Source organism: Dipodomys spectabilis, unplaced genomic scaffold, assembly GCF_019054845.1.
Source record: "Dipodomys spectabilis isolate Male_0828 unplaced genomic scaffold, ASM1905484v1 ptg000004l, whole genome shotgun sequence".
NCBI lineage: Eukaryota > Metazoa > Chordata > Mammalia > Rodentia > Heteromyidae > Dipodomys > Dipodomys spectabilis.
Genome location: NW_024870681.1, coordinates 13,932,477 through 13,944,943, shown reverse-complemented (window position 1 = coordinate 13,944,943; position 12,467 = coordinate 13,932,477). Strand labels below are relative to the sequence as shown.

General features: G+C 41.9%; 1 protein-coding gene across 2 annotated transcripts in view; it reads right to left on the bottom strand.

The window, feature by feature from the left end:
- Nucleotides 1-12,467, bottom strand: part of Dnah9 (dynein axonemal heavy chain 9) — a 339,142-nt gene that overhangs the window by 79,224 nt on the left and 247,451 nt on the right. For both annotated transcript variants that reach the window (XM_042693416.1, XM_042693426.1), the window contains 3 exons: nt 9,676-9,795; nt 6,348-6,536; nt 2,327-2,562 (listed from right to left, as the gene is read on the bottom strand). In XM_042693416.1, the coding sequence (XP_042549350.1) occupies nt 2,327-2,562; nt 6,348-6,536; nt 9,676-9,795 (545 nt within the window). The remainder of the gene's footprint in view (nt 1-2,326; nt 2,563-6,347; nt 6,537-9,675; nt 9,796-12,467) is intronic.

The following is a 12,467-nucleotide window of genomic DNA, read 5'->3' as shown; positions in this document are numbered from 1 at the left end:
TTGTACATGATAGACATTTCCTCTTGTTAAATATTCTCAAATAATTTTAATGACTGGATAGTTAGAGTGTATTTATATACCAGAATATATTTATCAATATGTTCCTAAAGATCTAGGTTGCTTTTAACTTTCTAGTGTTATGAAGAGTTTAATAAGCATGTTACTAGATCCAGGAATCCATTTTTAAGTTTGATATAATTCCAATTCATTGCTCTAAAATAATGATCAAGCTTTACAGAACTTGACCAAAGTTCTTAAAGTAAAATAAGCTAATAAGGGCTGAGAAGGTGGCTCAGTGGTAGAGCATTTGCCTTGCATGCATGAGGCCCTGGGTTCGATTCCTCAGCACCACATAAGCAAAAAGGAAAAAGCTGGAAGTGGCACTGTGGCTCAAGTGGTAGAGTGCTAGCCTTAAGCTGAAGAGCTGAGGGACAGCGCCCAGACCCAGAGTTCAGGCCCCACGACCGGACCCCCCCCCCCAAAAAAAAGAATAAAATGAAGATGTAAAGAAAATAAATTGATAATGAAGACAAGGGACTCATTATCTAGTTCTATTTTTAAATCTATCTATCTATCTATCTATCTATCTATCTATCTATCTATCTATCTATCTATCTATCTATCTATCTATCTAGTCATTTATCTGTCTCTCACCCTCCCTCCCTTCCTCCCTCCCTTCCTTCCTATGTATCTGTACTAGGGATTGAATCCAGAGCTTTAAACTTTCTAGGCAAGTATTATACTACTTGAGCCTTGCCTCCTGTTCTTTTGTTTTCATTTATTTTTTGTTTTTGAGATAGTGTCTTGCTAACTATATGAGTTGTTTTTCCTACTTCTGCCTTCTGAGGAACTGTGATTATAGATGTGTGTCATTATGCCTGGCTTAGTAATGAAATATTTTAGGCAAGTTCAACAATACAAAGAAATCAGATACTAAACAATTACTAGTATTTTTAACTGACTAACTATGGGTTTTCGTTAACTGTTTTGTTTGTAACTCCTTCCTCTATTTGTTTTACAATGATGAGGCAACAGAAAATGTTCCTAAATATAGAATGAAGTAATTAACAGCTAATATAGTATTAGATACATAGAAAATAATAAAGTTTAAGGAAAATAATATTGTAAAATGGCATTTCTAATTAACTGAGGAAAGAATGGAAAATTTAATAGGTGGTATAGTAACTAACCAGTTGGAAAATTAGTCTCATTTAGGACCTTAAATAAATTTAAGGGGTTTGAATTTCAATGTAAAAAGAAAAATTTAAAAATGTGGGTAAAGATTTAAATAATTTCTGGAGAAAAAAAAGCTTTTCTAAGAATGATCTGTAAAAGAACCACTGGGTATTAAATTTGGACAAATAATACCTATAATAAAATAAACGGCATTATGTCAAACCCCACAAGTAAAATGAAAAGACAAATGAGAGACTTGAAACAAATTTCCATTCATATGACTAAAGATTATACATATTACATGTAGTACAGTACTTAAATTCAAATAATGCACAACAAATCTAGAACACAACCCAACAGAAAAAGAATCAATGTACATGAATGGAGAATTAACTGAATGCATATTTATGAAAGGCCTATGATGTGTCAGGAAGTGTTTAAAGTATTATTGATGTAGCACTGAGCAAAAAAAAACAAACCAACAAACTATCCCCCTCCCCCAGCTTCTGTTTAAAGTGTTCTTAGCCACCTAGAAAGAACTAGTTTAAGCAAAGTTTGGGAAGAAGGCCGGTGTTAGATTATTCTGTGACTAAGGCATAGATAAAAATACAGCATGTGATACCTGGGTGTTCATTTCTTGAGAAAGTTTGCTCTGAAAGAGGGATTCACTTTTATGATTTATAATTATATATAATTCTGTATTGTATAACTATACAATACAGAATTATATATACATACATACACTCAAGTACTTGAATGTGAATTCAGGAACCTGCTTGCTCATAGCTGGGGCTCTATCATTTGATCCAGGCCTCTAGCTCAGCCTTTTGCTGGTCAATTGGAGAGAGAATCCTCATACTCCTTTCTTATGGTTCTTTATCAAATATGTCATAGGTTATGGTGAACTAGGAATCCTCCTATAGATAGTGCATGGTTTGTAATGGGTAGGAAAAGAAAAGGCTTGGTATCTAGGCATGCTTTGCTGAGGTATTTCCTAAACCCAGAGGAGATCCATGAAGGTTACCTTGTGGATAGACATGGAGAAAGAGAAAAACAAGCTGCTAGGGTTTAGGATCTGCTCCTTACATATTTTTCCTCTTCCTGCACAAAGGGCATATGCTGTAGCATTTGTGCTTGGGCACTCACTTACCCTTTCTGACCAATCTGGGTGACCCGGAGGTCTTCTCCATATTTGTTTTTGATCCATTTGATGCCTTGCAGCTGAGGGTCCACCATGAGTGGCCAGCGCTCACAGTGGATGAGGATGGTGGCATTCTCCATGGACATGCGGTCTGCAGGGAGGCCCTCGTTCTGCCAGGCAGCCACGTTGGCATCATCCGTCAGCATCCGCAGGGGATCCAGGGCTGGGGCGATGGGAATGGCAACCTGAGGAGGTGACGCATGCTCAGAGTGGGTGACTGCTGCCTCATGATCTCACACAACTCCTTTAAAAGCAAGATTAACATCCTTCTGAAGGCTGCTTTCCTGGCTGCGTGATTATTCCTAGAAGCCTATTGTGTTAAAACTCATGATAGTCTCCCCGCTCCACCCGGCTCTGGATGGATGAACAACAGAAATTCAGTCTAGGTGGCCACCTCTTTGCTTTTTATCTAGGGGCCCAAATCAAGTTTCTACTAGAGATTACTTATATTTTTACTTGCAACCTCCAACATACCCTCAGCCATGTGCACATTTATTTCTCTGCTTCATTTCTATTTCTCATGTACGCTCCCACAAGTTCTGAGAAATCAGCCCTTAGGGGTTTCTGGTCCTGGGATCACAAATGTATTCTGATACATTTCTCTGTTTTAGTATGCACAGAAACAGTCATCTGAGCAGGAATTCAGAAGCTTTACCAGACTGCTTGCCATGGATTGAATGTGTTCTCCAAACACATGCCTACTGGTAGTTCTCTGCTGTGGGTGCCAGCCCACACAAACCATTCTGTCCCTTATCTGTTTCAACAGTTTGCCAACCTCTGGGTAAGCTTGCTTTTCCCTGCCCCAATCTTCCACTGCCAGGCTGCTTGCAGGGCCCTCTCTTCCCCTGCCCCACCCAGCAACTCCCCTGGCTGGTGCCTTCAGGAAGCTGGCTGACATTTCCCAGCCCTGAATGCTACTCATGTCCTTTCCTGTGTCCCCACAGGGCTCCTGATGTGTGCTAGACTTTCCCTTTTCTTCTCTTTTGGCCTTTGTCAGCTCACTAAATTCTCCTATAAGCAATCTTTTTTCACTGATGATTTATATACTTCAAAAAATAAGAGAAAATGGCCAACATAAAATGCACCACTTTCAGGTGCACAATTTGGTGGCATTTTGTTCATTCTCTATGTTGTACAACCATTAGCTCTATCTACTTCCAAATGCTCTACCTACTTCTCAAGCTGGGTGCACTGATGCACATTTATAATCCAGGAAGGCTCAGGAAGGAGGATCTAAAATGTGAGGCAAAGATAAAAAACTCATCTCAAACACAAAATGTGCAGGGCATGGGTAAGGTGGTAGAATGCTTGCCTAGCATCCAGGAAGCCATGGATAAATCTCAAGTACCAACAACAATAACAACAAAAAAGCACCCAAAGTAAATCAAGTAAAGACAAAAAACAAATGTACAAAGAAATAAAACAAACCAAAAAGGAAAAAGGACTGGAACTTTATACTCATCATTCATTTTCCATTTTCTTCTCCAAACTTTTGGCAGCTGCTAACATATTTCTCTGGATTTTCCTATCCTGGACATTTAATATAAATGAGAACATACAAAATATGACCTTTTATGTCTGACTACTTTCAATCAGCATCATGTTTTTGAGATTCAGACACATGCCTTTTTAACCTCTTCATCTCTTTCATCTGCGCAGTTTGTATTCCTCAGTATACCTCAGGAAAACTCTCTAAACCACTTCCTGTCTCACCCCCACTTCCTTTATGTGGCTGCTCAGGGTACAAATAGCAGATGCTGCACCATCAAGCAAATCTCTAAATGGGAATCAACACCATTGGGAGTTCTTATTCTGGGATCAGAAATACATCTGGATATGTTTTCTTACCTTTGAGTTTATTTTTGCTTTATTATTATTATTATTATTTTTTGGGTCCAGTCGTGGGCCTGAGCTCGGGCCTGAGCTCTGGCCTGGCGCTGTCCCTCAGCTCTTCACCTCAAAGCTAGAGCTCTACCACTTGAGCCACAGCGCCACTTCCGGCTTTTTTTTTTTTTTCTGCTTATGTGGTGCTGAGGAATCGAACCCAGGGCCTCATGCATGCAAGGCAAGCGCTCTACCACTGAGCCACCTTTCCAGCCCCTATTTTTGTTTGTTTTATGCACTAAAAACATTATTCTGAGCAGGACTGCATGGGCTTTCCCAGATTGCCCGTAATGGTTTGAATGTTTTCCCCAAATCTGTGTGTGAAAAACTGAATGCCCAGGGCAAGGATTGGAAGGGGGAGCCTAGTAAGGGGTGACTAAGCCGTGAGGAATCTGACTTCCCCAATGGCTGCTGTCTTTATTGAGGAAGTGGGTTAGTTATCAAGAGAGGAGGTTTATTTGGTAATCTCTTGCTCCCTGGCTCATGCTCATGCTTGTTCTTCTGCCTGCCACAGGAAAGCCCTCACTAGATGCTGGAGGTGAGTTCTCCAACTTCCCAGATTCCAGAACTGTGATCCAACTAAATCTCTGTTCATGATAAATTACTCACCCTCAGGTATTCTATGATAGTAGCTGAAAACAGACTAAGACACTGAGAAACAAGTCTGTGGTACAAAAATATGTAAGAGCCCCCTACAAAGCCAGAAATATGCTCAATATTCTGCTAGTTAGTAACTCACTTTTTCCCTCGGTTGTACTTTCAATGATTTCTTTTTCCCACACATGGTAAAGATGAAAGAAAGTACTGCTTAACTAGTGTTGTTAATATAACTAGCTCACAATACTTGTACCATTATGTTAGTATCAAGTTAATCAGTACCCCTAGGATTCCTAGTACTGTATTTCAGTTTTTAAACTTCTGTTCAACAAATAATCAGCTTTTTGAGCTTTCCTGGGAAACTAACCATCAATATGAAAAAAAATGCATGTTTCGTTTTAAGGATCCTCATTTCTTTTCATCAAGTTTTGGAATATATATATCACACAACGTATAGGGTGAACTCTCTGTGTGGGCTCTTCCTGTAGCTGAGTATTATGAACCTAGTCTTGTCAGCTGGACTATCAGTGAGCCAAAGGCATTCTGTTCTTGGATGTCTCTTGTACTTTTTTTATATACATGATATATATATATATATACACATACATACATACATATATATATATATATATTCTTTTTTTTTGTCAGCCCTGGGACTTGAACTCTGGGCCCTGGGCACTGTTCCTCAGCTCTTTAGTTCAAGGCAAGTGCTCTACCACTTGAGCCACAGTGCCATTTCTGGTTTTCTGATGGATAATTGGAGATAAGAGTTTCACAGACTGTTCTGCCCGGGCTGGATAACTGTGATCATCAGATCTCAGCCTCCTGAGTAGCTAGGATTACAGGTGTGAGCCACTGGAATCCAACTACACATGGTATTTGTGGACTGATGATCAAGAGCAATGAGAATAAGCTGAGTGAGTATCAGAAATATTCTGAGCAGAAGATCCAAGTGAAGGTTGACATCTGTAATCAGGAGTTAGCATTCTCTACTTGGTTACATTGCATAGAGTGATATGGTGGGGAGGAGTTGGGAAGAAAAGTTAACATGGAGAAAACAAGCGGCACAATGCATGTAGAAAGCACCTGACTTATGGTAGGGGAACTATATAATGGTGTCTCTGAGTTGTGGGCACAAATTAGGCAGCTTTGGGACCCAGTAAACAAAGTGCAGTAACAGAGAGAAGGCGAACTTCCCTGACTACTCCAATAACATTTGACTCTAGGACAGAGAGATGTTTTGATGTCTTTAGATGGGTGTTATAGCTTTGAGAAAAGCCAGGAGACAACTTCTGGCCCAAGACCAAGTTTCCCATGGAGAACCTCATGAACAAGTATGGGAGTCTGACTTTGGGTGGCTTAGAGACCCACAAAGCAATGCATGTACCAGGACCTAGGTGGCGGCAGTGATGATGCAGGAGGGTTACAGATTGAGATAGGAGGGCCATAGGATCTCATGGGTACCCACCAGCTGATGGGTATTACATACCGTCAGCTGTCTCAGATAGGGTCTCCAGGTTCCATCCATGAGGCTCTGCCGGTATTTCTTTGTAAAGAAGCCAAGATAGGAAATGAAAGCCGTGGTAAGCAGAATGTCTCCGCATAATGTCCTTTCCTGTTGTTTGAAGTTCTGCACTGCTTCTGCCCATCTCACGTTTTCAGAGGCGAGTCCTCCAACCTACCGTCACAAAGGCAGAGAGGAGAGTGGAAGTGTTGTACCTCAGGCAAGTGAGCTATAGCTTTAGTCTCAGGGATTACAGCTGGACATCACTGGTGCAGCCCATCCATCATAGGGGAATTTGTCTAGCAAACAAGTCCTTGTTGTATGTGCTGTGCATTATGTGGGCCACAGAAAGATGACAGGGGATTGAAAGCAGACTGCCAGGCTCTGCCCTTTCTACATGGGGCAACTGACACACCCACTGCACAGAGGTGCAGAGAGGGTGGAATATGATCTTGTTAACTACTTAGTACAATGTCATATCTGTAAGATATGCTGGAAAATTAGGTATCCCTCCCTTTGCTCTGAATGCTGTGGAGATGAAAATAAAGCCAAGTCTGTCTACTATAAATAATTTACCGTGAGTGGGGATGTAGACATGGTAATTTCAATGGCATTGGACACTATAAGGCTATGGGTGTGTACAAAAATCTCACAACTACAGAACAGCTTCTAACTGGCCCAGCCCATAGTAGAATGGTAACCCTCTTTCTATGAAAGACTACTAAGTTTATTTTGTTGCTGTGCTGGTGTACTGGGGCTTGAACTCATAGCCTTGTGCTCTCATGTTGCTTTTGGGCTCAAGGTTGGCTCTCTATTACTTGAGCCATACCTCCTCTTCTGGCTTTTTGTTGATTAATTGGAAATCAGAGTCTCAGGAATTTTTCTGCCTAGTCTGGCTTTGAACTGTAATCCTCAGATCTCAGACTCCTGAGTAGCTAGGATGCAGTCATGAGACACTAATGACTGGTTTACAATAGGCACTGCTTGATTACAACAGAGCTTTTTTTTTTTTTTTTTTGTCAGTCATGGGGCTTGAACTCTGGGCCTGGGCACTGTCCCTCAGCTCTTCAGTTCAAGGCTAGGGCTCTACCACTTGAGCTACAGCGCCACTTCTGGTTTTCTGGTGGTTTTTATTGGAGATAAGAGTTTCACGGACTTTCCTGCCTGGGCCGGCTTTGAGCCAGGTGTGAGCCATGGACGCCCGGCTAAATGTTGGATGTTTGAGAACAATGGCTCTGATAAACAGCCTACTCAAGACCTGACAGTGTATGCATATATGTGTATGGACCAGAGAAGGCCTTAAGAGACAAAGATAGCTTTTTATAAGCAAAATCTGGAGTTCTTACCTATGTTATATTTTGATAATAAAGGAGTGACCAGGATTAGGAAGTGAGATGGGAGCTTATCATGAACATTTCTGGACATGATATCACGCATGCATGTACACACACACACACACACACACACAAACACACACACACGAGAGGAGAGAGAGAGAGAGAGAGAGAGAGAGAGAGAACACATCTGAAGGCCTGAGGAATGTGCTTGTGTTGCAAATGTCCCTTGCTGCATAATAAATTACCCTTAAAACTTAGTGATTTAACCATTGCCCTGCATTTACAAATCTGTGGGCCAGGAAGTTCAGAAGTCCAGTGCTTCTACCCCATTACTGGGAATCACTCAGGGTTATCTAGCCAGCCGCTGACTTAAGCTGGACAGCCCAGGATGACTCTTTTGACCTTGGCAGGGTTGGTTGGCAGGGTGGACCCAGCAGGATTGCTCCATCTCTATGGAGTCTCAGAGCCTCTCCATGCCATCTCTCCAGCAGGTTAGTCAGGACTCCACAAGCAAGTAAGTGTCCCAAAAGGTAAGATGCATAAAGGTCTAAGTCCTTAAAGCCTGGGACACAAACCCAGCACAGTATCACTTCTGTTATATTTAAAGAAGTCACGCATTCAAGGGGAGACAAATAGCTAGACATCAACCATTATTATTGGTTCTTGGAGATAGGTCTCATCCTATAGTCAGACTTGCTTTGAAATTGAGATCTTCCTGCCTCTATTTCCTGAAGTCTTGGATGACAGGCATGTGTAATGTTGACTACCTTTGATATCAACTCTGAGAGTGGTGTCAATAAATCCGTGGCCTTTTTCAATCCCCTGTGGCTTATATTTCTCATGCCTCTATCAGCTAAAGTTGTGCAAAAAAATAAATAAATAGAAGTGTCTACTGGATATGATTTCTCTTGACTCTGGAGCCTTCTAACACCATCCTCACCAGTGAAGAGAAACACAATTCCTTTTCATATTTATCTCAGCCACTAATTATCTACATAATAAATCCATACATACAAATATATATTTTTTAACTTCTGGAGGAATGACTCATAGTCATCACTGATCTGAGCCTTGTTGTGGTGACAAAAGGCCGTACCAGGAAGGTATGGCTGTGAAGTTGTGAGGGCAGCAGCCATGCAGCTTTGAGATTATGTATGTAAGCTGAACAGTTTGGTTTAGAAACAGCATCCTTGAAAATGCCATCCAGGAGGCCATCCAGACTCCTCTTGCTAGCTGCCTTCTCTCCAGCTCCCTGCTCAATTTGCATAAGTCAGCTGAGCAGTCTTTGTCTTTCTGGAGCATCATCCAGGTTGGTTCTCACAGGAGGCAGAATGACAACTCATTCTCCACGTGCAGGCTTTGAAGACACCTGTCTCTAACAACAGAGATTCTGGAGAAGATATTTATACTTTCCTGATCTCATCTAAAAGTAGGAGTGGCACTGGTTGGGTTGGCAAACCTGTCAGAGCCCTCCCAGCAATTAAATTTTACTTCACCCAAGGAAAGAATAAAGAATAAGTTCTAACATATAAGATAAGCTTGGAGCTGGGAGCCGGTGGCTCACGCCTGTAATCCTAGCTACTCAGGAGGCTGAGATCTGAAGATCATAGTTCAAAGCCAGTCCAGGCAGGAAAGTCCGTGAGACTCTTATCTCCAATTAAGCATCCGAAAACCAGAAGTGGTGCTGTGGCTCAAGTGGTAGAATGCATACCTTGAGCTGAAGAGCTGAGGGACAGCGCCCAGGCCCAGAGTTCAAGCCCCATGACAAAAAATTCCAACATTTGTATAAGAAAACTGAGTGAGCATTTACACTTTTTTTGGACCACTATCCCTGCCTACCTGCACATTTTTCATATCCTCCTTCCAGCCCCCGAGTCAAAGCAATGCTGAGCTTTGCTCATCTATTTTTCAGCTCTGGGGCTTTTGACAAGCACTGTTAATGTAATCAGAGCTCAGACCGTGGGGCAAGCACTCACCAGACGGTTTGCAAGGGAGATAGTGCCTGCAGTCATTTCAGCTTCTTGCTGGCATTTGAGTTTCTCTGCTGTTGCTTTCTCAAACTTGGTGGTCAGCTTTGCCAGGTTCTCGTTAAGGTGCTGTTTAGAAAAAGGGAGTACAGAATCAATAATTCCAGCCCAAGCCACCACCTACAGCGCTGCTGGGATGAAGAGTTCATGTGAAGGTGATCTTGAAGTCGGGAGCAGCTTGTAGGCTCATTGAGCAGGTCAATGAGATTTAGGAGCCAAATTTGGGAGAGGTGATCTAAGGTAGAGTCCCGGGGGAGACATGAGCTTCATCCTGCAGGAGAAGTGTGAGGTGGAGACCCAAAGGTGTCAGATCCAAGGAAAGAGTTGAGCTTCCATACTCTGACTCCTTGCTCCTCAGGTAAATGGGCATAATTGGGGTTGGGGAGTATTGCACCAATCTTTTCCTGCTACTGGGGAAAATGGGTTCCAATGGTCTGAAAAAAAATGGTATGAGTGCTGTTGTTAGGAGCATCAAGCTTATCAAAGGTTGGGAGAGAACTCTCAAGAGCTTTGGAGTGCTGGACGATCCCTGACTTGTCTCTGCTCTGTGGCTGGTCTGGGGCAGCACTGTCAGAAACTGAAGTCCTTGGCTGCAAGTCCCAGTATGATGTATAGGAACATTTTTAGGGCTTGAGCTTAGAGCCCGAATGCTGTCCCTGAGCTTCTTTTGCGCATGGCGAGTGCTCTACCACTTGAGCCACAGTGCCACATCCAGGGTTTTTTTTTTTTTTTTCCTGAGTAGTTTATTGGAGATGTGACCATTCCTGTCTGGGCTGGCTTTGAACCACAGTCCTCAGATCTCAGCCTCCAGAGTAGCTAGGATTACAGGAGTGAGCCACTGGCTCCTGGCAGATTTTTTTTTTTTTTTTTTGTATATCAAACTGAAGCACGTAGTATTTGTTTCCCTCAGAATACATAGCTTCACCTTAAAATACACATGGGCACACAGCAGATGCCTTGAACACTGCCACATATATGCAAATAACTGAGGTTTAGTTGGCCATCACTAAGATACAGAAGAACAAATACAAGACCAAGTTCATAAAGCAAAGCAGTTTAGAAAGCAGGTGTGGCAAGCTATTCAATTAATAATGGCAGACTAGTCACCCTTAGTTACCTCTTCTTCCTCCTAAGCCTTCTCTTAAACTAATTGTGAAGCAATTATGAACCTGTAAGTCTCTAAAACTAAGCAAAATAACCGGGCCATAGAGAATGAGGGATCTCAATAGATTCTGAAGGGCCATATAATGACAACCGTCATGCACCCAGCATGAGTCTGCTGAAAGAAATGGAGGAGGGGAGAGAGCTGGAGCAGCTTCCATGGTTCACCAGAGGGGGAGGTAGTCAGCCTGAAGAGCCTCACATAAACTGGAGATTTTGGAAATGGTGGGTGGGTGGGACTAGAGGAAGCTGATTGGAAGTTCCTTGGCTCTCGCATATCTCCATCTATGTGTTCAATGTGCAATGCGACCAGGCATTATTCATTCTCTTGTGAGTAGTGGTAGAGAAAAGACATCACATTCTGGTACTTAGGATTCATTCAGCATAACTCCTTAGATCCTGGAAATATATCTCTTCAGAAAGTCAGCTCTGCTTTGCCCTTACCTGCAGAGCTGTCGTCAGCTTCTGATCATTGCTCTCTTAAGCATAAAAGAACAAGATAAAAATGAAGCTGAGATTAAGGTAAAGAGGAAAAAAACCCCAATGACCTGGGAAAAAGATGTCACTACAGTCAATAGAACAGTAGCACGGGAAAGGCTCACAAGTCATCTCCCAGAGAAATGCAAGATGCAAGAGATGCTTAGAAGAGATACAACATGTGTCATCCATAAAACAAAGAACAAAATGCCATTAAGAAGAGAGATCAGAGAAAATACTGTGGGACTTACCATTACTGTCTTATTGATGGGGAAAATAATACATTTGGTTAAAAGATGAATTTGAGGAAATATCCTCAATATCAGGAAACAAACAGTGACAAAAAGGGTATGGACTAAATTAGGAGGAACAACCTCTAATCAAGATGCATTTTAGAAGATAAGATTAGAGCCCGGCCCTGGGAGCTCATGCCTGTGATCCTAGCTACTCAGGAGGCTGAGTTCTAAGGATGAGGGTTCAAAGCCAGCCTGGGCAGGAAAGTTTGTGAGACTCATCTCCAGTAAAAAAATGAGAAGTGGCACTGTGGTTCAAGTAGTAAAGCACTAGCCTTGAGCATTGGAGAGGCTCAGGAACAGAGCCTGGGCCCTGAGTTCAAGCCCCAGGACTAGCAAAGAAAAAAAGATTAAACAGAAAACAAAAGAGATACTGCCAAATAAATCATTTAAAATGATTATGCAGTGTAGAAAATAAATCTGCATATGTCATGAGGAATAAGAAAAGAATGACAGCTAAACATATGAAGTTACAGATATGAAGGGTAAAGGGAAGGTTGAAAGACTTCCAGAAAGCAAAGAAGTACATTCATAAAGGAAAGAAATGTACAATAATGGTTCATTAGATTTCTCATCAGACAAGTGTTCAAAACATCCAGTGTTTCAAGAGAGAAGTTATCAACTCATAATTCAGTACTCAGGCTGGACCTGGTAGAATACACTTGTTATTTTATTTTATTTATTTATTCTTATTGTGAAAATACCATACAGAGGGGTTACAATTACATGAGCAAGGTAATGAGTACATGTCTTATCAAGCATTGTTGCCTCCTCCTTTGTTTCCCCTTTCTATCCCTTCCCATCCCTTCC